Source organism: Canis aureus, chromosome 5, assembly GCF_053574225.1.
Source record: "Canis aureus isolate CA01 chromosome 5, VMU_Caureus_v.1.0, whole genome shotgun sequence".
In the NCBI taxonomy this organism is placed as follows: Eukaryota; Metazoa; Chordata; class Mammalia; order Carnivora; family Canidae; genus Canis; species Canis aureus.
In genome coordinates this window covers 55,025,938-55,050,895 of record NC_135615.1, presented here as the reverse complement: position 1 = coordinate 55,050,895, position 24,958 = coordinate 55,025,938, and the positions used below count along the sequence as shown (strand labels likewise).

The 24,958-nt window shown below is 43.6% G+C and overlaps 2 protein-coding genes across 2 annotated transcripts in view; both read right to left on the bottom strand.

Moving 5' to 3' along the window:
- Nucleotides 1–9,227, bottom strand: part of CENPH (centromere protein H) — a 30,479-nt gene extending 21,252 nt beyond the window's left edge. The window contains exon 1 of the mRNA XM_077898063.1: nt 9,019–9,227. Coding sequence (XP_077754189.1) covers nt 9,019–9,161 — 143 coding nt within the window. The 5' untranslated portion in view covers nt 9,162–9,227. The remainder of the gene's footprint in view (nt 1–9,018) is intronic.
- A 3,234-nt stretch (nt 9,228–12,461) lies between these two features.
- Nucleotides 12,462–20,708, bottom strand: CCNB1 (cyclin B1). Its single transcript, XM_077898061.1, has 9 exons — nt 20,528–20,708; nt 19,575–19,745; nt 19,324–19,470; nt 16,099–16,281; nt 14,805–14,963; nt 14,357–14,593; nt 13,932–14,072; nt 13,270–13,380; nt 12,462–12,683 (listed from the first exon to the last, which is right to left on the bottom strand). The coding sequence occupies exons 1-9, from the start codon at nt 20,546–20,548 to the stop codon at nt 12,576–12,578; spliced, it is 1,278 nt and encodes a 425-aa protein (XP_077754187.1). The 5' UTR covers nt 20,549–20,708; the 3' UTR covers nt 12,462–12,575.
- Between the last annotated feature and the right edge of the window lie 4,250 nt (nt 20,709–24,958).

Here is a 24,958-nt window from a genome sequence, read left to right as displayed (position 1 = left end):
TGTTCAAAATCTTTGGGATGCAGCAAAAGCAGTCCTAAGGGGGAAATACATCGCAATACAAGCATCCATTCAAAAACTGGAAAGAACTCAAATACAAAAGCTAACCTTACACATAAAGGAGCTAGAGAAAAAACAGCAGATGGACCCCACGCCCAGCAGAAGAAGAGAGTTAATTAAAATTCGAGCAGAACTCAAGGAAATCGAGACCAGAAGAACTGTGGAACAGATCAACAGAACCAGGAGTTGGTTCTTTGAAAGAATTAATAAGATAGATAAACCATTAGCCAACCTTATTAAAAAGAAGAGAGAGGAGACTCAAATTAATAAAATCATGAATGAGAAAGGAGAGATCACTACCAACACCAAGGAAATACAAACGATTTTAAAAACATATTATGAACAGCTATACGCCAATAAATTAGGCAATCTAGAAGAAATGGACGCATTCCAGGAAAGCCACAAACTACCAAAACTGGAACAGGAAGAAATAGAAAACCTGAACAGGCCAATAACCAGGGAGGAAATTGAAGCAGTCATCAAAAACCTCCCAAGACACAAGAGTCCAGGGCCAGATGGCTTCCCAGGGGAATTCTATCAAACATTTAAAGAAGAAATCATACCTATACTACTAAAGCTGTTTGGAAAGATAGAAAGAGATGGAGTACTTCCAAATTCGTTCTATGAGGCCAGCATCACCTTAATTCCAAAACCAGACAAAGACCCCACCAAAAAGGAGAATTACAGACCAATATCCCTGATGAACATGGATGCAAAAATTCTCAACAAGATACTAGCCAATAGGATCCAACAACACATTAAGAAAATTATTCACCATGACCAAGTAGGATTTATCCCCGGGACACAAGGCTGGTTCAACACTCGTAAAACAATCAATGTGATTCATCATATCAGCAAGAGAAAAACCAAGAACCATATGATCCTCTCATTAGATGCAGAGAAAGCATTTGACAAAATACAGCATCCATTCCTGATCAAAACTCTTCAGAGTGTAGGGATAGAGGGAACTTTCTTCGACATCTTAAAAGCCATCTACGAAAAGCTCACAGCAAATATCATTCTCAATGGGGAAGCACTGGGAGCCTTTCCCCTAAGATCAGGAACAAGACAGGGATGTCCACTCTCACCACTGCTATTCAACATAGTATTGGAAGTCTTAGCCTCAGCAATCAGACAACAAAAAGACAGTAAAGGCATTCAAATTGTCAAAGAAGTCAAACTCTCCCTCTTCGCCGATGACATGATACTTTACATAGAAAACCCAAAAGCCTCCACCCCAAGATTGCTAGAACTTATACAGCAATTTGGTAGCGTGGCAGGATACAAAATCAATGCCCAGAAGTCAGTGGCATTTCTATACACTAACAATGAGACTGAAGAAAGAGAAATTAAGGAGTCAATCCCATTTACAATTACACCCAAAAGCATAAGATACCTAGGAATAAACCTAACCAAAGAGGTAAAGGATCTATACCCTAAAAACTATAGAACACTTCTGAAAGAAATTGAGGAAGACACAAAGAGATGGAAAAATATTCCATGCTCATGGATTGGCAGAATTAATATTGTGAAAATATCAATGTTACCCAGGGCAATTTACATGTTTAATGCAATCCCTATCAAAATACCATGGACTTTCTTCAGAGAGTTAGAACAAATTATTTTAAGATTTGTGTGGAATCAGAAAAGACCCCGAATAGCCAGGGGAGTTTTAAAAAAGAAAACCATATCTGGGGGCATCACAATGCCAGATTTCAGGTTGTACTACAAAGCTGTGGTCATCAAGACAGTGTGGTACTGGCACAAAAACAGACACATAGATCAATGGAACAGAATAGAGAACCCAGAAGTGGACCCTGAACTTTATGGTCAACTAATATTCGATAAAGGAGGAAAGACTATCCATTGGAAGAAAGACAGTCTCTTCAATAAATGGTGCTGGGAAAATTGGACATCCACATGCAGAAGAATGAAACTAGACCATTCTCTTACACCATACACAAAGATAAACTCAAAATGGATGAAAGATCTAAATGTGAGACAAGATTCCATCAAAATCCTAGAGGAGAACACAGGCAACACCCTTCTTGAACTTGGCCACAAGAACCATCCACGAAGGCAAAAGAAACAAAAGCAAAAATGAACTATTGGGACTTCATCAAGATAAGAAGCTTTTGCACAGCAAAGGATACAGTCAACAAAACTAAAAGACAACCTACAGAATGGGAGAAGATATTTGCAAATGACGTATCAGATAAGGGCTGGTTTCCAAGATCTATAAAGAACTTCTTAAACTCAACACCAAAGAAACAAACAATCCAATAATTGGGCAAAAGACACGAAGAGAAATCTCACAGAGGAAGACATAGACATGGCCAACAAGCACATGAGAAAATGCTCTGCATCACTTGCCATCAGGGAAATACAAATCAAAACCACGATGAGATACCACCTCACACCAGTGAGAATGGGGAAAATTAACAAGGCAGGAAACAACAAATGTTGGAGAGGATGTGGAGAAAAGGGAACCCTCTTACACTGTTGGTGGGAATGTGAACTGGTGCAGCCACTCTGGAAAACCGTGTGGAGGTTCCTCAAAGAGTTAAAAATAGATCTGCCCTACGACCCAGCAATTGCACTGTTGGGGATTCACCCCAAAGATTCAGATGCAATGAAACGCCGGGACACCTGCACCCCAATGTTTATAGCAGGAATGTCCACAATAGCCAAACTGTGGAAGGAGCCTCGGTGTCCATCAAAAGAGGAATGGATAAAGAAGATGTGGTTTATGTATACAATGGAATATTCCTCAGCCATTAGAAACGACAAATACGGGATCCCTGGGTGGCGCAGCGGTTTGGCGCCTGCCTTTGGCCCAGGGCGCGATCCTGGAGACCCGGGATCGAGTCCCACGTCGGGCTCCCGGTGCATGGAGCCTGCTTCTCCCTCTGCCTGTGTCTCTGCCTCTCTCTCTCTCTCTGTGACTATCATAAATAAATTAAAAAAAAAAAAAAAAAAGAAACGACAAATACCCACCATTTGCTTCAACGTGAATGGAACTGGAGGGTATTATGCTGAGTGAAGTAAGTCAATCGGAGAAGGACAAACAGTGTATGTTCTCATTCATTTGGGGAATATAAATAATAGTGAAAGGGAATATAAGGGAAGGGAGAAGAAATGTGTGGGAAATATCAGAAAGGGAGACAGAACATAAAGACTCCTAATTCTGGGAAACGAACTAGGGGTGGTGGAAGGGGAGGAGGGCGGGGGGTGGGGATGAGTGGGTGACGGGCACTGAGGGGGACACTTGACGGGATGAGCACTGGTTGTTATTCTGTATGTTGGTAAGTTGAACACCAATAAAAAATTATTTTATTAAAAAAAATAAATAAAAATAAAAAAATAAAACTTAAAAAAAATAAAGAAGAGTTAATACCTATTCTCAAAGTATCCAAAAAAAAAAAAAAAAAAAAAAAAGAAGAAGAAGAGAAAGGAAAACTTCCAAATACATTCTATGACACATTACCCAGATACCAAAACCAGACAAAGACACCACAAAAAAAGAAAATTACAATATATCCCAGGTGAACAAAGATGCAAAAATCCTCAACAAAATATTAGCAAACCACATACAACAACACATTAAAAAAATAATTCACCATGATCAGGTGGGATTTATTCTACAAGAGTAATTCAATATTAGCCAATCAATCAATGTCATATATCACACCTACAAAATAAAGGACAAAAATCATATGATCATCTCAATAGAGCAGAAAGAGCACTTGACAATATTCAACATTCATTCATGGTAAAAAAAAAAAGAAAAAAAAGCTCTCAACAAAATGGGGTTAGAGGGAATATACCTCAACACAATAAAGGCCTTATATAAAAAAAACCCACAGCTAACATCACACTCAATGGTGAAAAACTGAGAGCTTTCCCTCTAAGGTCAGTAACAAGAGAAGGATGTCAGTTCTCACCACTTTTTTAAAAAAAGTAATGAATTAATTTGAGAGAGAGAGAACAAGCACAGGCTAGAGGGTGGATGGAGAGAGAGAGACAATCTCAAGCAGACGCCCTGCTCAGCTTAGAGCTTGACAGGGCTTGAAATGACCTGAGCCAGAGTTGGATGCTTAACTGACTGACACACCTAGGCACCTCCACTCTCATTACTTTTATTCAACATAGTACTGGAAGTCCTCTCCACAGCAATCAGACAAGAAATAAGAGTCATCCATATTGGTAAAGAAGTTAAACTGTCACAATTTGCAGACAGCATGATACTATACACAGAAAACCCTAATGACTCAACCAAAAAATATACTAGAAGTAATAAATGAATTCAGAAAAGTGGCAGTGTACAAAATTCATACACAGAAATCAGTAGCATTTCTATATATTAACAAGGTCACAGAAAGAGAAATTTTAAAAACCACCACCATTACAATTGCACCAAAAATAAAATAAATAAAATAAAATACCCAGGAATAAACTTGACCAAAGAGGTGAAAGACCTGTACTCTGAAAACTATAAAACACTGATGAAAAAAAATGAAGATGACACAAATGGGAAGATAGTCCTGGTTCATGTATTAAAAGAATAATGCCAAAATATCCATAGTACCCAAAGCAATTTACGGATTCAAAGTAATCCCTACCAAAATACCAATAGCACTTTCTACTAAACTACAACGATCAACGCTAATATTTGTATGCGGTGGCAGGGTGGGGGTGGGGGTGCACCTGGGTGGTTCAGTCAGTTAAGCATCTGCCTTCGGCTCAGGTCATGATCAGAGTCCTGGGATTAAGCCCTAAATCGGGCTCCCTGCACAGCAAGGAGTCTGCTTCTCCCTCTGCTTCTCCTCTTCCCCCTCATCCCCACTTGTGCTCTCTTGCACTCTCTCAAGGGAATAAACAAAATCTTATAAAACAAAATAAAATTTGTATGGAACCACAGAAGATACCAAATAGCCAAAGCAATCCTGACAACAAAGCATGAACTTGGAACTATCAAGATTCCGTATAAGATTCCGTATCTCAAGATATACTATAAAGCAGGAGAGATCAAAACATTATGGTACAGGCACAAAAATAGACAAATGGATTAATGGAACAGAACAGAGACTCCAGAAATAAACCCATATTAATATGGTCAATTAATCTATGATAAAGGAAGAATATACAATAGGGGGCATGCCTGGGTGGCTCAGTGATTGAGCGTCTGCCTTTGGCTTGGGTTGTGATCCTGGGGTCCTGGGATCCAGTCCTGCATCCAGCTTCCTACAGGGAGCCTACTTCTCCCTCTGCCTGTGTCTCTGCCTCTTTCTCTGTCTCTCATGAATAAATACATAAGATCTTAAAATATATATATATGTGTGTGTGTGTGTCTTGAGACAAGGAAAACAAAAGCAAAAATAAACTGCTGGGACTACATCATAATAAAAAGTTTTAGCATAGCAATGGGAACCATGAACAAAACGAAAAGACGACCTACTGAATGGGAGAAGATATTTACAATTGATTTATTTTATAAGGGGTTAATATCCAAAAAATATAAAGAACTTATCTAACTCAACATCAAAAAAAGTCTGATTTAGAAATGGGCAGATGACCTGAATAGACATTTTTCTTTTCTTTTTTTTTTTTAAGGATTTTATTGATTTATTCATGAGAGACACAGAGACAGAGAGAGGCAGAGACACAGGCAGAGGGAGAAGCAGACTCCATGCATGGAGCCCGACGCGGGACTGGATCCCCAGTCACCAGGATCACACCCAGAGCTGAAGGCGGTGCTAAACTGCTGGGCCACCGGGGCTGCCCTGAATAGACATTTTTCTGAAGAAAACATATGGATGACCAATAATACCTGAAAAGATACTGCTCAACATAACTAATGAACAGAGAAATGCTCATTATAACCACAATGGGATATCACTCACAGTTGTCAGAATGGCTAAAATAAAAAGACAAGAAACAAGTATTGGCAAGGACGCAGAGTAAAAAGGAAACCTCCTGTACTATTGGTGGGAATATAAATTAGTACAGCCACTCTGGAAAACAGTATGGAGGTTTCTTGAAAAAGTAAAACCAGGGACGCCTGAGTGGCTCAGTGGTTGATTATCTGCCTTTGGCTCAGAGTTTGATCCTGGGGCCCTGGGATCGAGTCCTGCATTGGACTCCCTGTGAGGAGCCTGCTTCTCCCTCTGCCTTTGTCTCTGCCACTCTTTCTGTGTCTCTCATGAATAAATAAAATCTTCAACAAAAAAACAGATAAGAAAAATTAAAAATAGAACTACTCTATGATCCAGTAATTCCACTACTTGGCATTTACGAAGGAACACAAAAATACTAACTTGAAAAGATGTATGTACCCTAATGTTTACTGCAGCATTATTTACAATAACCAAGACATGGAAGCAACCTAAATACCCATCAGTAGTTGGAATGGATAAGGAGAGTTGGGTATATATATATATATATATATATATATATATATATATATATACACACACACACACCCACACACACCATGGAATATTATGCAACCATAAAATATGAGGTCGGGTCATTTGAGACAACACAATGGACCTAGAAGGTATTATGCTAAGTAAATCAGAGAAAGGCAAATTCCATGATTCCACATATAAATGGCATCTAAAAAACAAGTAAACAAAAAGTAGAATCAACACTATAAATCCAGAGAACTGATAGGTGCCAGAGAGGCAGAAGATGGGGTGGGGGTGGGGTGTATAGGCAAAACAGGGGAAGAGAAGAGGGAGGTACAGGCTTCCAGTTACGGAATAACTAAGTGACTGGAATAAAAAGAGCATGAGGAATACAATCCATGATGTTGTAAAAGTGATGCAATAGGAGAGATGCAGGAACATAGCAAAATGTATAAACTTTTCAAATCACTAAGTTGTACACTTGAAACTTATCTAACATTGTGTCAACTATGCTCCAAACTTATGGGGCTCCTGGCTGGCTCAGTTCCAGCTGTGAGTTGGGGCCTCACAGTGAGTGAGTGTAGAGATTGTTTAAAAATGAAATCTCCAGGGCACCCTGGGGGGGGGGGGTCTCAGCGGTTTAGCGCCACCTTCCGGCCGGGGTGTGATCCTGGAGACCCGAGACCCAGTCCCACATCAGGCTCCCTGCATGGAGACTGCCTCCCTCTCTCTTTCTGTGTCTCATGAATAAATAAAATCTTAAAAAAAAAAAAAAAAAAAAAAGAAAAAAATCTCTTTAAAAAAAAAAAAGCCTCAGAGGAAGATGCAACATGGACTCCAGTAGGAAAATAGCAATTATGAGGAAAAGTTAAAATCCTGATTTTTAAAATATGCCACACTGGAAGAAATATGGGCTACATAAAAAAAAAAAAAAAAAAAAAAAACATTAAACTGGTAAAAACTGCAAACACTATAACATTTAACTCTAAGAAGTTTAAAAAGTTTATAACATTCTTAGGAGATACAGAAAAACAACAAATATACGAATCCTTGGATACATCATTCATATGGTTTCCTAGCTGTCCTACGATTGTAACTAATTGAAAAGTCATACATTAAAATAAGAAAATGGGCAGTCTGGGTGGCTCAGCGGTTTAGTGTTTGCCTTGGGCCCAGGTCATGACCCCCATCCGGCTCCCTGCATGGAGCCTGCTTCTCCCTCTGCCTGGGTCTCTGCCTCTTTCTGTGTCTCTCATGAATAAATAAAACAAGTAGAAAATTGATGGATAAAATGCTAACTAGCTGTTGTCCGCTGCATGTAGTTTCATAATTCTGAAACTGCTCAGTGACTCTGAGACCTATGTAAGTAGCTAAGTAGCAGGAGATGGATTTTTAAAGCATCATGGTGTAAGATCCTCATGTTTGAAATTCCAAACGAAAAGAACAATTCCTTACAGGTTAAGAAAGTAGGCTGGCATTTTAAAACACACTCTAAAAAAAGTTTTCCCTTTTAGCTGAGATTTAAGAAAGGTGATCCTATATATTTAATATTTTACGTCATACGGGAGGTAGGAGACAATTTTTAAAGTGACATTGTAAAAAAAAAAAGTGAGACTGTGAGGTTGATTAGCCAAGACCTTTTACAGTAGCGGTAAAGCTGAAATACAGTCACAATGCTTCGGGGAGGGAGGGGAAAAAAAATCCCCTGTGATTTAGAACAGTCTTTTTTTTTCCTCTTTCCTTTTTTTCTGTAAAGGAGGAAAACAACAAATATATGATTCACACGGTCACTGTCAACTCCGACCCTGTGGCAGGAAAACTGTGTTTCAAGAAACCTTTCCGTAAGGGCACTGAAATTTGAATTTTGTATCGTTTTCACGTGTTAGTAAATATGCCCCCGGGAATTTTTTTTTTTTTTAATCCCAAACCCTTACAAACAGAAAAACTATTCTCCGCTTGGGCCCCCGGAGGGGGGAGCTCAGCGGTGGAGCTTCTGCCTTCGCCTCAGGGCGTGACCCCGGGGTCACGGGATCGAGTCCCACGTCAGGCTCCCTGCATGGAGCCGGCTTCTCCCTCTGCCTGTGTGTCTCATGAATAAATAAGATCTTAAAAAAAAACAAAACAAAAAACACCTCTTCTGAGCTTGAGGGGCCACACCAGGCTTAGTAGAACAGTATAAACATCAACCCCCTGGCAGGAAATAGAACAAAAGAAACTTCTGGATCGAAAAGGGTGTTGACCGTAAATCACGAGGGCGGGGCGAGGTCTCCCAGGCGGCTGGGCCCTCACGGGCGCCTCAGGACCGCGCGGCGCGCGTGGACGAGCAGAGCCGGGACTAGGCCGCAGGCTCGCCGCCGCGCAGCCCCGAGCCCCGAGCCCCGCCGGCCGTCCCGGGAAGCAAACCTCCGCCGCGAGGATGGAGCCGGCGCCCACGGAGCCTCGACGACGCAGGGACGCAGCCACGAAGCCACCGCGGCGGAATCCGACGGCCTCGGGCCCCGGGGGTGGGGGCAAAGGGCGCGCTCGGGGCCACGGCGGCCGCGGGAAGCACCTGAGCAGCAGGGTCAGGCGGGCCTCGGGACGCGCTGCCTGGGCGCCGGCGCCCTGCGGGGGCTCGTCGTCCCCGCCTTCCCCGCCTCCCGCGCCGCAGTCCGCGGGCTCGCCGGCCGCCTGCTCTCCCGGCCGCCGCTCCATTCTGACGCGCGCCAAGAGAAACCGCCGGCCGACTCGAGTTTCCCGCCACCGAGTCGTGGCCCGGAAAGCCTTCCCGCCTCACCCCGCCCCTTCCGGCCTCCGGCCCGCCCCTTCCGCCCCGGCCCTGGTCGCCGTGGTTACTCCTCCCATCCTGACGACCACTGTTAAGACTTGAGGTTTTTTTTTTTTTTTTTTTTAATTTTTTTTTTTTAATTTTTATTTATTTATGATAGTCACAGAGAGAGAGAGAGAGGCAGAGACACAGGCAGAGGGAGAAGCAGACTCCATGCACCGGGAGCCTGACGTGGGATTCGATCCAGGGTCTCCAGGATCGCGCCCTGGGCCAAAGGCAGGCGCTAAACCACTGCGCCACCCAGGGATCCCAAGACTTGAGGTTTTAAGCTTCGGCTGCAGCCGTTGGGGACGCTCCGCGGCTCCCGGGAACCGCCTGGAGGGAAAACTCGGACAAATATGGTCGTTCGTGCCCAGCGCTGGGACCGGGCCCCTGCGGGGCGGCGGGTGTTTTGAGCCATGTTGGCGGCCTTGGGCCCCGGTGTGCCCGGCGGGTGGCCTGGAGCAGCCGCTGGAGCCGAGCTCGCAACGCCCACCCGGGATTGGCGACGTCGCCGTCGGCGAGACTCGCACTCGCAGCCGAGCCCCAGGCGTCAGCTTGTCGACTGTGTCCCAGTGAAGCTTTATTTCAGGTGAGTGGTGAGCGGGTCATAGAGAAAATGCAGGACGTGTAAATCCCCGATTGTAGGTTTTCATGAAGGGCCGTCGCTCCGGCTTCGCAGCCACCGCCCGGGAACTGAGAGCTCGGACCCGCGGAGCCGCCTCCCCCTTCAGGGCCGGCTTCCCGAGTTCTGCTCGGCCGCCTCGCGAGTGCGCGCCCCCCTTCCTTCCTCTTCGGGATCTGGGTAACCCGCTCCCTTCCAAAGACGCGGATGTAAATAAGGCGATAGGCTCGCCATTCCGATCCCCGAGCCCCGAGCCCCTGCGGAAAAAAATGGGGTTTCATTGTTTTGCACAAAAACGGCAATGCTAATTTTTAATTTTATCCTGGATGTCTTCCAATCTCTCACATCCATCTCATCCTTTTAAGCAGTTGCCGGTCAGGTGTCCAAGGCCAAATTTGGGACCGAGACAACGTAGTTCTCCATCTGGGCAGGAATCAGTCATGGGCTGGGCTGCTTAAAAGGGACTGCTGGGTGGCTGGGACTAAGAGCACGGTAATGTAGAGAACTGACGGGTCACTGTTGGACGCCTGAAACTAATAGAACACTTAATTATCCTGGAGCTTAAAAAAAAAAAGATTGATACATGCCTCTCCCAAGTTTTGATTGTGATTTTTATTTGTAACAAAAGCCCAGGTGATGTTCATCCTGCTGTTTGGGGAAGACACTTGAGAACCACTGAGGTAATGGATTATAGTGATTCAAAAAAAAAAAAAAAAATCCAGGGACGCCTGGGTGGGCTCAGCCGTTGAGTGTCTGCCTTCAGCCCAGGGCCTCATCCTGGAGTCCCGGGATCCAGTCCAGCATCCGGCTCTCTGCATGGAGCCTGCTTCTCCCTCTGCCTGTGTCTCTGCCTCTCTCTCATGAATAAATAAAATCTTTTTTAAAAAAAACCTCTAATGTGGATTATACCACATTAATAACCCTAATCACATCATAAGCTGAAAAAGTAAATGAATTTCCACAGCCTTGCCAATTAACAATTAACAGAAGTAGAAAAAGTCCTAAGATACAAAGACTACTTAAAGCCTAACAACAAAATTATTAAATGATAAGAACACTTAAGCTGGAACAATATGGGGTCTATTACGATTATGTTTAAGATTCTAATACAACTGAATACTGTAAACATTGGGAGGAAAATTTTTTAGACTTAAGGCCTAGAAAAACTCCATTAAAAACAAATCCGGCTATTGTCAGCTGGATAAAAAAACTACAACTAGCAATACAAATAGAAGTGGGAAATAGGTCCTATTCACAATAGTGACAAAACCCTCACAAACCCAGGAATAAACTTGACAAGAAAAGATCAGCAATTATGAGATTCTCAATGGGTAAATTTTAGAATTTCAGATGTTTACAGTTTTGGGATGGAGTTGACTTTAGGACTGATAATCCGAAAGCAATTACAGAAAAAAATAAGATTTGATCACAAAAAACTTAAAAGTGTCTGCATGGCAAAAGAGCAAATGACAAAAAGGGGAAAACTTACATATTGGGAAGTAGTCAACAAAAATTTATTCAACTAGCCATCAGAATTATAAGTTACAACAGCCAACAAGATAATTTTTTTGCCAAATTCACGGAAATGGAGAATCATTACCTTCAGCTCTGGCATGGACGCAGAGAAATCCAGCGCTTTTGTACATTGCTGAGGGCACTGAAAAGTCACCTGGCAGTACCACCCAAAACTTAGAACACACAGAACCTGGAGAACCCAGCGTACAGAAAGGAAAGTATGTTATTTAATGAAAAATACTTCTGTCTGTAGGAGCAAAGAGGAAAAGCAATGTGAAGGTCACCAGCAGAATGATGGAATACGCTGCAGCACATCCGTATGATGGAATGGAATGCCCAAGTCCAGGCAAGGCCTCTACATGTTAAAAGAAATTGCTTTTGTAGAGAATGATTCCATTTCTTAGAAATTCCTCTAACAATTTAGATGCATGTCTGTGTTTATAAAAGGCATGAAGGATACATCCCAAACTGTTGGTACCTTCTGATGGATGAGATTGAGCTGTAGGAGTGGGGGGTAAGGAGTAAGTTAACTTTTTTAGATACTTCTGTATGTTTTGAGGATCCACTTTTATTTAATCAATAAAATGAAAAAGTAAAGTAGGATTAGAATATAAAGTTCTTATTTTTCCAAGTGAAAAAATTGGTACTAGCTACAATTGATAATTTAAGAAATAGTGATAGAGGTAGAAGTAAAAACTACCTAAGAGTTATGGCTACCACCCAGAAGAAACCGAAAACGGGGATTTTAGGGATTAAGTGGCAGACTTTTAAGCAGAACGAGGCTACATATTCTCCAAGATGATTTGGCTTATGAGCAGTATGCCCTACAGAAGGGCTTTAAATGCCTTCATGACCATAGTAATCCATATTAAGAAAGCAAAGCCAGATACGTAAAACAGCAACCACACAAATAACAATTACGTATGTGAGTTGGGTCCCGACAAACTGAAAAGCACTTCTTATACTCCCCATCAGACCTTTAACACAACTTTTAGGTTATCCTCAAGTAGAAAAGTAGCCACATTCAAATGAGTTAAGGTGTAAGAAGTTAAAAAGGACCACAAGCTTTATTAAAAGTAAAGGTAACATATAATATATACAGATGGCACATGGTGCCAATTTTATTTGCAGATATTACAATACTCCAATGCATGTTTACAAGTTACACCTTTGCCACAGCCTTGGCTAAATCTTGAACTAGTGCAGAATTTAGCTGTGCCAGAGTGCTGATCTTAGCATGCTTAGAGGCGGCATATTTGTTCTTGATAGTCTGGAAGAGAAAAGCATAGTAATTAATGAAGTGAAAGAGGAAAACACTGTAAGATCCAATGGTGCAGATATTCACTGAAAACATCAACTACTTAAAAATAAGCTATGCCTTGGGGCCTCTGGATGGCTCAGTTTAGGCCATGATCTCAGGGTTGTGAGACTGAGCCCTGCACTGGGGTACGTGCTGGGCATGAAGCTTGTTGAAGATTCTCTCTTCCATAAAATAAGATGAAATCAGAGAGGGAGACAAACCATGAGAAACTCCTAACTATAGGAAACAAATTGAGTTCTGAAGGGGAGAGGGAGGGAGTAACTGGGTGATGGAAATTAATTAAGCAAGGCACATGATGTAACTGATGTTACATACAACTGATGAATCACTGAACTCTACCTCTGAATGTTAATTAAAGTAAAATTTTTAAAAATTCTGTCCCCCTGCAGCCACCCCCTCCCATCTCTCTCTCTCTAAAAGAAATTTGAAAAGGAAGAAAAATAAGCCTTGCATTTGCAGATATGAAGTCTTAAGTATTTTCACTCCCCACCACCTCCCGCCTTCACCGCAACATCCTATGGTGCCCCCGACTTACCATGTGCTTTGTAAGCCCACGATTCACCATGACTATATTCTTAGCCAGGTGTTGCATAACATTTAGAAGGGATTCTTCAGTGTAGGACAGATAATGCTGTAGAGTTGGTGTCTAGGGCAACAAAAGTTAATGTTAGAAATGCTCAACAATGTTTTTCATACAATTTCTGTATATTAAAAGAGTAGGAAGAGATTCCATAGGACTGACTATAATTGAAATTTACGATAAACTTAAGATGCTTTCTTCCTCAGGTACTCTTTTTTTCATGCTTTCTCTAGGATCCTGTGCTTAAATCTATTCTACACATATGCTCAAATTCTTTGACGCCAACTTCCTCATGCATAGTTCCACTCCTAGAGCCTAGGATAGCACAGGGCACATAGGAGAAATACTTGGTGAATCAAGGATTATGAATAAACTTTTAGCATATCATTTGCTCCAAGTGTCTTTATCTGTAGAGAAGGATAAAGTTAGGTGATTAAGTGGGAGTATCCTACAAACACACAGCAAACAAGATACAATTTTTAATCATTCTCTCAGTAGATGCCCTATTTTTAGAAGCCATTTGAATCGACCTTTAATGAAAACAGTCTGGTATTCATGCAAACATCACTTACAATATAAAAGCTTAGGGTAACCAAGGTCTGTGGTACAGAGCTTACCCATTCACCATTATCGAGAATTTTCAGCGCTAAGCAAAAAGCTCCTGCTGCAATCTGAGAAGGAGGAAAGTGTACCATATCGTAGTCCAACATAGATAGCTCCATCAGGTATTTGGCCAAAGTATGTTGCTCAACATCAACCTGAAATAAAAGCCACAGCTCTCTGAACTGCTGCAGAGAATTCTGTAATTGGCAATAACCAATATGCCCATTAACTGTAATTACAAATGTTTGTCTATAAACTCTCAAACGCAACTGCCCATGGAAGGCCTTAATAAAAATATTAATATGTAGCCTGATTGGAAACAAACAATATCTTTGTCTACACATCTCATGCATTCTTTTTTAAGTCAGTTCAATGAGATCTGCTTGATTCGCAGTATTTCGTGATGTACCATACCAAAGGTTACCAAAGAAGTATGTACCTCTCCAATCTTAGATGCTCTCCGAAGGAAATGCAGGGGTAGAGGGCGGCCCAGACCAAAATTTAAAGATCTTAGAATCTTCATTTCCATCTGTCTGATTTGGTGTTTAGTGTAAGTATTGTCAGTCACAAAGGCAAAGTCACCAATTTCTGGAGGGTACATTTCCTCATATTTGCTTGCAATAAACATGGCAGTGACACCAACCAGCTGCAGCATCTTCTTGGGCACACAGTTATTCTGCAGTGGGAATTCCAACGGGATGAATAACTAATACGTACTCGAAAAAGGAGACAACAGAGCTATGAAGGGGACATGGAAAAACACTCTCACAGCACAATCTTAATTAATGACACTCTATCCAAGACAGATATTAACTGAAAAAATCTGTTTCTTAGAATTCTGCTAGGACCCTGGAAGGGAGAACCCTCAATTACTGAATTATGCTCACCTGCATGAACCGATCAATAATGGAAACAGTCATGTACATGGTCTCCTGCAGTAACCTGAATTTCATTTGAACCTGTACTAGCCAGTCAATTAGGATGGCTCTCATGTTTCCAGTGACTTCACGACCCAGTAGGTATTTTGGTTTGACTGCTTGTTCTTCCTGCAAAAGAATGATTATCCTTTAGAAGTTAAGACTTCATGTGACATTTCTGACCACAAATAGTAGTCACCACAGAATAGTAATTCAGAGTTCAGAATCTCCAACAGTCCTCAACTTAATTACTCATATGGTCACTACAAATAGCTGTCACTGTGTTAGAAAGCAAACATTAAATATGACAGTTTGACTTACTATGTTCAACCTACCATCACTGCTACCTGCCCACATTCCCACTTCATCACAAAGGTATCATGCTATCATCTCAGATCTTTTTACTTATGACTCAAACCCAAAATCTGAGCTGTATGAAGTAGAGAAAATGAACAGCAGCTACTTTCCAATCCATTGGAAATCCTGCTCTAGGAATTAAACCCCCAAAATGCCATAGAGAAAAAGACTGAACCAGCAAGGATCAATCAGCACATATGTCTCCTAAGCCCATTCAGCCTAAGTTAGAATTCTAAAAAGAATGGAGAAAAAAAAATAAAAAGAGGCAGATAAAGGGACACCTGGGTAGCTCAGTAGCTGAGCATCTGCCTTTGGCTCAGGACGTGACCTCAGGGTCCTGGAATCGAGTCCCACATCAGGCTCCCTGCATGGAGCCTACTTCTCCCTATGCCTACATCTCTGCCTCTCTGTGTCTTTCATGAATACATAAATAAATCTAAGAACTGGTAAAACAAAAAAAAAACAAACTACAGCCATAATGACAGATAAAGATATCCTTGGTTTGGTTACTGACTTTTGATGTTTGGTACTCAGTGAATGGAATTTGGAAGTGGAATCTACTATTAAGAAATGCTGCTCACACCCTGCTTGAATCATTGTAGACTGTGAGTGGAAAGTGTCTTTAACAATGTCTTAAGAGGGCAGCCCCGGTGGCGCAGTGGTTTAGCACCACCTGCAGCCCAGGGCGTGATCCTGGAGACCGTGGACAGAGTCCCACGTCAGGCTCCCTGCATGGAGCCCGCTTCTCCCTCTGCCTGTGTCTCTGCCTCTCTCTCTCTCTCTCTCTGCATCTCTATGAATAAATAAAAATCTTTAAAATATATATATATATATATATATAAAAAAAAAACAACGTCTTAAGGGTCAAATGCAGTTCAAAAAAAAAGATTCTAAAAATAATACAGACCTCAAGTTGTCTCAGATAAGCATAAATATCTTTCACGTATTCACTACAAAGGTTTGGATCAGCTCCATCTTCTGCATCTACATCATTCACTGCAAGAATTACATCAGAGAAAGCCTGACACAGATATTCTTCTGCAGGAGCACATCCAGATGTTTCCATCGGGCTTGGAGAGGGAGTATCAACCTTAAAACAAAGAGATCTTTTGAAATAATAGCAAAGAGGAGCATACAATCCAGGAATGAAGGCCCAATTACTGGAACTAACTCAGAAGACCAACTGCTAAAGAGACATATTATCATTCATGATTCATTTCTTAAAGGAAACATCTTCTTTTCACATGTATTCAATTTATCCTTAGTCCTTAGTCACAAAAAACAAAAGCCAAAACAGACTGAGCCAATTTTAAGTGAGCAGAACCTAAACCCTAATGAGTAAAACAGAGAAAAATCAAACAAAATCACATTCTAGACTTTCCTCTGAAGGGAATGACTAAATAAATAATCTCTATCAGTGTCACACGAAGTCAATCCAAATGAATGACCGTCTTTAGTCTTTATTTTATTTTATTTTTTGTCTTTAGTCTTTAATATCAAATCAAGGACTGCTTCTCACTGCCCAGGAAAACACAAGTTCTGTCCTGACTACTAAGGATTAACTGAGTTCGTTCGTTGTTACTATTAGCTATTTCCCTCAAGCTCCAGTTCTCTCTTTGCTCAAACATTTATCGAGCATTTTCTTCCAGTTAAGCTCTGTGCTAGGCACTGCCTTTATAGTGTTCTCAAAGGGGTTTAAATCTAGACGAGAAAAGTAAATGAAGTGAGGAGATTGATTCTAAGAACAAGGGTGAGGGAAGTTAGGGAAAGTTTCAAGATTTCATGCTTGAGCCGCTTTGCCAGATGAAAAGGTACAAGACAAGAGAGCGAAAAGCCTTTTTCAGCAAGTGGGAAAGCAAAGAAACAGTATGGGACCTTCAAGGAAACCTCACATAGAGTTTGGTATGGCCAATCAAAAGACTGTGCGTGCTACAGGTTTCATGTGCTATGTCCAGAATGTCAATACTAAAGCAATATCCTTGGGGATCCCTGGGTGGCTTAATGGTTTAGCGCCTGCCTTTGGCCGAGGGCGTGATCCTGGAGTCCCGGGATCGAGTCCCACATCAGGCTCCCTGCATGGAGCCTGCTTCTCCCTCTGCCTGTGTCTCTGCCCCCCCCTCCCCCGTCTGTCTCTCATGAATAAATAATAAATAAAATCTTAAAAAAAATAAATAAAAAATAAAGCAATATCCTCCAATCTCCGACTCTTAGATATAAGGAACTAGGCTGAATGACTTTTATAGATCATTTTCTCAACTGGCTTAAACTATTTGATTCTTAATTTAAAGATGTAGGGCAGGGATCCCTGGGTGGCGCAGCGGTTTGGCGCCTGCCTTTGGCCCAGGGCGTGATCCTGGAGACCCGGGATCGAGTCCCTTATCGGGCTCCCGGTGCATGGAGCCTGCTTCTCCCTCTGCCTGTGTCTCTGCCTCTCTCTCTCTATCATAATAAAAAAAAATTAAAAAAATTTAAGCAAGTGTCTTATTAAAAAATAAAATAAAATAAAAAAAATAAAGATGTAGGGCAGCTCGGGTGGCTCAATGGTTTAGCACCACCTTTAGCCCAGGGTGTGATCCTGGAGACTCAGGATCGAGTCCCATGTCGGGCTCTCTGCATGGAGCCTGCTTCTCCCTCTGCTTGTTTCTGCCTCTCTCTCTCTCTCTCTCTGTGTCTCTCATGAAGAAATAAATAAAATCTTTAAATAAATAAATAAATAAATAAATATAAAGATGTAATGGTCTTTATTAAGTGATTCATGAAGTGGGTATCATCCCACCTAGCAAGTAGAGTTGCTCCTTAACTACATTTTAAAAATTAGAGTCGCTGAGTGAAGTAAGTCAGTCGGAGAAGGACAAACATTATATGTTCTCATTCATTTGGGGAATATAAATAATAGTGAAAGGGAAAATAAGGGAAGGGAGAAGAAATGTGTGGGAAATATCAGAAAGGGAGACAGAACGTAAAGACTGCTAACTCTGGGAAACGAACTAGGGGTGGTAGAAGGGGAGGAGGGCGGGGGGTGGGAGTGAATGGGTGACGGGCACTGGGTGTTATTCTGTATGTTAGTAAATTGAACACCAATAAAAAATAAAAAATAAATAAAAAAAAAAAATAAAAAAAAAATAAAAATTAGAGTCTTGGTGGCTCAGGTCATGATCCTGGGTTCCAGATCTGGGTCCAGCCCCCACATAGGGCTTCCTGTTCAGTCTACTTTTCCCTCTGCCTCTCACCTTGCTCATTCTCACTTTCTCTCACTCTCTCAAATAAAATAAGGAAAAATAAAAACTAGAGCTTCATTAAATACAGTTCATTATAATTTCAGCAAAAGAACCCTTTCAATCCCTGGGTGACTCAGAGGTTTAGTGCTTGCCTTCGGCCCAGGGCCTGATCCTGGAGACCTGGGATCGAGTCCCACATCGGGCTCCCTGCATGGAGCCTGCTTCTCCCTCTGCCTGTCTCTGCCTCTTTCTCTCTCCCTGGGTCTCTCATGAATAAAGAAAAAAAAATCTTAAAAAAAAAAAAAAAAGCCCCTTCTAGGTGCCCTGTTTCTCCTTCCCAGGATTGGACACATTTCCCTAACTGGTATTCAAGAAGTTCTTAGTTTTTGAGGCTGTTAACTCACCTACTCTCTGAAAAGCTACATCTTTTTTCCGCTTTACACCTTTATATATCCCAGTGTTACAGGCTTATTAATTCAGTGGCCACATTAGAGAGGGAAAGGATTCAAGATAATCTGTTTCAGTCAATAAATTCTAGTCAGATGGCTTGAACTAAAGACAGTCAAACTTTTGGTTCATGCACCTATCACTCAATACCATTAATAGCAGGGAGGGGGCAGTGTACAAAATGATGAAGAGCCTAGGTTCTGAAGCCAGATGGCCATCATGGGTGCCATAGATTAGACGTGTGACTCCTTGAAAAGTTACATAAATACCTCTCTAAGCCATTATCTAAAAAGTAGAGGTAGTAATACAAGAGTCCATGTAAAGATTATGTCAGTTAAAAGCACTTCCAGCGCAGAGCAGAGACTGCTGAGCACTCTATGCTACTAGCATTACCACTTGTTCAAATGTTACTCCATGTGCTGAGAGGACAACCAACCAACACATGGAGAAAGGCAAAGTAAGTTTACCAAAATAGGCTCGGGCGAAAGTTTTTCTTCTTTAACCGGCTCAGGTTCCAGCTCTGGTTCCGGGACAGGGACAGGCTCAGGTGCCTTCTCCAGAGGCTTTGGTATTTTTTTAGCAATGACTTTTCCAGGAACCGCAGTTTTTGCTTCCTATGGGTGGAACGGAGAAAATGAGAAAATGACATGTTTTTCCATCAAGGGTTCCGGCGGTAAAGTGGACCCTCACAGAGAGGCTGGGTCAGCAAGACAATTACCTTTTTCAGAGGCAGTTTGGCCTGTGGTTGTTCACTGACTTTGTTACCAATGTCTCCCAGAGCAGTTCTTGGCCTCAGGCCGGGCTTGGAGGCTGCAGCAGAGGCCAGAGGCACCCGCTTTGCCCCTGCCATACCGATCTTCGCCTTGTTTTCAACATTCACTTTTGTGTTCTGAAAGAAACAAAACCCCCTTTTTGAGAACTGGCCCAGCCAGGTTAGAGTTAAGTCAAGGGTTGGTTAGTTAAGTTGCGGGGGGGGGGGGGGGGGGGGCGGGGGGGGCGGGACGGACGACGACACTGACTCGGAGGAAAAGCTGGCGGTAAAAAATGGGTTCTCAAGGGAAACCAGGGCTCCAGGATCTACGCTTGGGCTGTGACAAGCCCCCCTGGTCACCTATCTATTAAGGGGCTGCCTGTTGAGTCCCCGGGGAACCTAAAATATCGCCAATTTACATTTGAAAGGAAATCTGAAAAGCCTCCCAAGGCAGGCACCTTCTCTCCGGGAAGCAGGGTTAGGCGGCGGGTGGGTGGGGGCCCACTCAGGGGCGCGCTACCACTTTTTTAAAAATATGTATTATTTATTGATCCATGAGAGAGGCAGAGACCCAGGCAGGCGGGAAGCAGACGCCCTGCGGGGAGCCCGACGCGGGACTAGATCCCGGGACCCGGGGCCACGCCCTGGGCCGAGGCGGACGCCTAACCGCTGAGCCCCCAGGTGCCCCCTTTCTACCGCATTTTTACCAGAGGTTTCCCGTCGACCCTCCTCCGCCCTCCCCTCGCGCCAAGCCTGTATCCGGGCCGGCCCAGCCCAGCCCTCCGCTCCCGTCGCTCCCCACCGTGCTCGGACCCACCGAGGCCCCCATCCTCCTCCCCGAATCGCCGCCCTAGTGCCCGGGGGGGATGGGGGGGCTCGGGCAGGGCGGAGCAGGGCCGCGGCCGCCCGCAGCAGCTCACCCTGGTGACCCGGAGCGCCATGGCCGCGTCTTCACGGGGGGAGAGGAGAGCGCGGGAGCCGCCGACGAGCCGGGAGCCGGGAGCCGGGAGCCGGGAGCCGGGAGCCGAGAGCAGAGGCCCGCGGGTCAACAGCCGTTCCTCCGCAGCACGCCGGGAGGAGCCCGGCCGCCTCGGGTTTAAACCCCGCGCTGCTGCCCCCTCATTGGCCGGTTCGTGGCACTCGCTCGCTTCCCATTGGCCGCTGCCGGTTCCTCCGCGAACGCGTTTCCTGGGCGACCCCGCGGGGACGTTCGCGAGGAGGCGGGGCCTCGGCGGGGCGGGGCTTCGGGTGGGCGGGGCTTCGGGCGGGGCGGCCGCGCGGCCACCTGGAGGGGCGCTGCAGGTGCACCTGCGCGGGGCTCGGCCGCCTGGGGCCCTCGCCGTGGGCTGCTGTCCTGCGAAGGAGAGTGACGGCCGCGCGGCCCGACGTGGAGAATCTGAGGAGCAGTGCTACGTATTTTTTTTTAAGAGTTTACTTTTTTTTTTTTTTTTTTAAGAGTGTACTTATTTATTCATGAAAGGCACGGAGGGAGGCAGAGACCCCTGCAGGGAGCCGGACGCGGGACTCGATCCCCGGCCCCCGCCACCCAGGCGCCCCCAGTGCGACGTATTGTTACACACTTTCCTCTTGTGCCTGGCATGTAGCAGGAAAGGCTGATTTAATGTACATTCAGCAGCAGCCCTCTGGGTGAGGGACCAGAGCTCAGGGCGGCTCTGAGTGACTTTCCCAGGGTCACAAATTAGTAACACGGGAAATGAACTTCAGTTGCTGTTTGGCTCCCTGATGTTTCCACAACACCAATGGCCTCTTAAGAATATTGTCAGCTTCTTAACCTGACAGGTTACTTTAATCCAGTTGCTTCCCAAAGCCAATCTTTTGTTTTAGCTTTGTATTTGAAAATGATTTCAGACTTAGGGAAGTTGCAAACAAAAATACTACGAATAACACACGTATGCCTTTTGCCTAGATTCAAGTATGCTTGACATATTACCTCATTGGCTCCATCATTTACTTCTTTCTGTATATAAATATCTACATCTGTCTATAAAAATTTTCTTCCTGGGGGCACCTGGGTGGCTCAGTGGCTGACCATCTGCCTTCAGCTCAGGGTGTCACGCTAGGGTCCTGGGATCAAGTCCTGCATCCGGCTCCCCACAGGAAAGCTGCTTCTCCCTCTGCCTGTGTTTCTGCCTCTCTCTGTGTCTCTCATGAGTAAATAAATAAAATCTTTTTAAAAAATTAAATTAAAATTAATTTTTTCCTGAAACATTGGAGGGTAAGTTGATGTACTTATGGCCCTTTATCCTTAATTATTAAGGATATCCTTATCCTTAATTCTTTAGTGTGTACTGCCTATAAGAAAAGGATATATTCTCTTACATAACCACAATAGTTATTAACTTAATAAGTTTACGTTATTACAGTATTTCATGCAACTTAGTTTATACTGCAGTTTTGTCAGTTGATCTAATAAGACCCCTCATAATATTTTCCCTCCTCCAGGGCAGGATGCAGTCTAGGGCCAGATGTTACACTTAGCTTCCTTTAATCTGGAATGGTTCCCATGGCTCTTCCTACAATGCATCAGATAGCTCCCACCCTCCCAAGTACACACAAATAATAACCCAACCCAAAATGTCGATAGTGTACAAGTGCCAAACTTGAGAAATCTTGCCAACTATGTACACATCTATAGACTCATTTCTATTTGGTATGATAGTTTTTGATGCTTAATTAGCCTAAGTACCATGATCACCCCCTTTCTTTATAACACTTAAAAACTAGGGATGCCTGGGTGGCTCAGCGGTTGAGCGTCTGCCTTCTGGCTCAGGGTGTGATCCTGGAGTCCCTGAATCGAGTCCCACATTGGGCTCCCCACAGGGAGCCTGCTTCTCCCTCTTCCTATGTCTCTGCCTCTCTCTCTCTCTCTCTGTATGTGTCTCTCCTAATAAATAAATAAAATATTTAAAAACAAGTTGTGTGGGATCCCTGGGTGGCGCAGCGGTTTGGCGCCTGCCTTTGGCCCAGGGCGCGATCCTGGAGATCCGGGATCGAGTCCCACATCGGGCTCCCGGTGCATGGAGCCTGCTTCTCCCTCTGCCTGTGTCTCTGCGCCTCTCTCTCTCTCTGTGACTATCATAAATAAATAAAAATTTAAAAAAATAAAAAATAAAAAAAAAATAAAAATAAAAACAAGTTGTGTGACTTTCTCCTCAATGAACTACTCAATGTGAAGTCAATAAACTCAATGTTCTCTCCTGTGGCCAATAGCGCTAACTACATACCAGGCCCTGTTCTAAGTGCTAGGAATATAGCTCTGAACAAAACAGGGATCCTCACTTTCACAAACCTTATATTTCAGTAGGAGAAAGAAGTGAGCAGAGTGGGGGAAAAAAGAAAGAAAGAAAAAAAAAAGCCAGATGCTAGTAAGGGTTAGACAGAGAATGAAGGGAGGGTTGTAGTCACTTGGTAGCTACCTTAGACTTGGTGGTTAGGACAGTCTGGGAAAGTGATGTAACTCCTCTTAACATGAGGCTTAAATGACAAAAAAGGGAACATTCCCAATAGAGGAAATAGCTGTGAAAACCTAGCAATAGGAATGGGTTTGTCGTGTTCAGCAAAGCCAGTAAGGCTAGACGTATAGAGGACAGAGTAGAAGTGAGATTGAAGAAATTGGAAAAAATAAAATTCTACCAGTCTTTGTAGACCAAGGTAAAGAGTTTGGGCTATGGAAGTGCCTTGGAAGCCTTTGGAGGGTTTCAAGCCAAGGTGTGGTGTAATCATCCTTCAATAGAATTACTTTAGGGTTTCTGTAGAGACGATGTGTGTGGATTGGGGGCGGGGGGAGCAAGAGGAGCCCTGAAGAGTCTATCACAGCTGACTAGGCAATAGATGATGGCTTGGATGGGTACTAGTAGCACGAGACAGAAAGAGATGGATTTTGGATAAATATTGGAGGTAGATTTGTTGGGTCTTGGTGGCTTGCATACTTGGGAGCGATAACTCAGGTTTTGGCCTGAGTAACTGAAACAGAAAGACTGCCCACTTAAAGATGAGCAGCTTTTAATGGGTAGCAGGTTGTGGGTAGGAGATCAAGAATTGCGCTACATCTGGAATGCTTAAAGATATGCAAGAGGAGATGTCCACCAGGCCGACTCAGGGTGGGAGCTAATGGCTGTAGACCTGTAGATGGCATTTAAATCCCTACACAGAGGGAGGTCATCTAGAGAAGGAATGTAAAGAAGCCTACACACCAGGAGCAAGCCCTGGGGCCCTCCATGTGTAAAGATTGAAAAATAAGAGAAGCCAGTTAAGAAAATTGGGCAATAAGATCAGAGAGGTTAGGAGATCAAACAGTGGTGTCCCAGAAGAGAGAAGGCCAAGTTTCACGGAGGGAGCAGTGGGTACCATGACAGACTGAATGTACATGTCGGCTTGGTTTCTCCCCGAAGAAAGTAAAGGGATTTAAGAAAAATGGGTAACTCGCAAGGATAGGGAAGGAGACACTAAAGGCAACATTTTGGAAGCAGAAAAGCAACTCAATAAGGGGTAATGGAAGTAGCAGACAGCCCAAGAAAGTTGAAATCTAAGCTGGCAGTGGAAACCCAAGAAGCACACATTTCAGGAACTGGAGGTACCAGGAGCCTATGAAATTGGCGGTTGTAGGTGGAGCTGAAAACAGAATTAGTAGCTTCTCTCCTGCACATCTGAGTGCAGTGAGAGTGTGGCCTCTTTCTGGTCCCAGCTGACAACTGGAGGTTTATGTTCAGGGATGCTGAACTAAAGGAACTCTGGATTCAGACACCAGGCAAGATGAGGATGAAATAAAATTTTTCTTCTTTTAAGATTTTATTTATTTATTCATGAGAGACACACGGAGAGAAGCAGAGACACAGGCTCCATGCATGGAGCCCAATGTGGGACTTGATCCCGGGACGCTGGGATCATGCCCTGACCTAAAGGCAAATGCTCAACCACTGAGCCCCCCAGGAGCCCCTGAAAAAAATTTTTTTTAAATGTGACAACAACATTTCTTTCTTTCTTTCTTTTAAGATTTTATTTATTTATTCATGATAGAAATAGACAGAGAGAGAGAGAGAGAGAGAGAGGCAGAGACAGAAGCAGGCTCCATGCCGGGAGCCCAACATGGGACTTGATCCCAGGTCTCCATGGTTAACAACCTGGGCCAAAGGCAGGCGCCAAACCTCTGCGCCACCCAGGGATCCCCTGAAATAAAATTTTTTGATACCAAATGGTGAGTCCTTCAGTTTCTTTCTCCCACTCAGTCCCCTAAATGCAGGTAGCTAAGCTTATATCCTCCAAAATGAGGTAAGAGCATGATTCCCTGGGGAATGGACCAGCCCCACAAAAAAGTCGCAAAAATACTGATG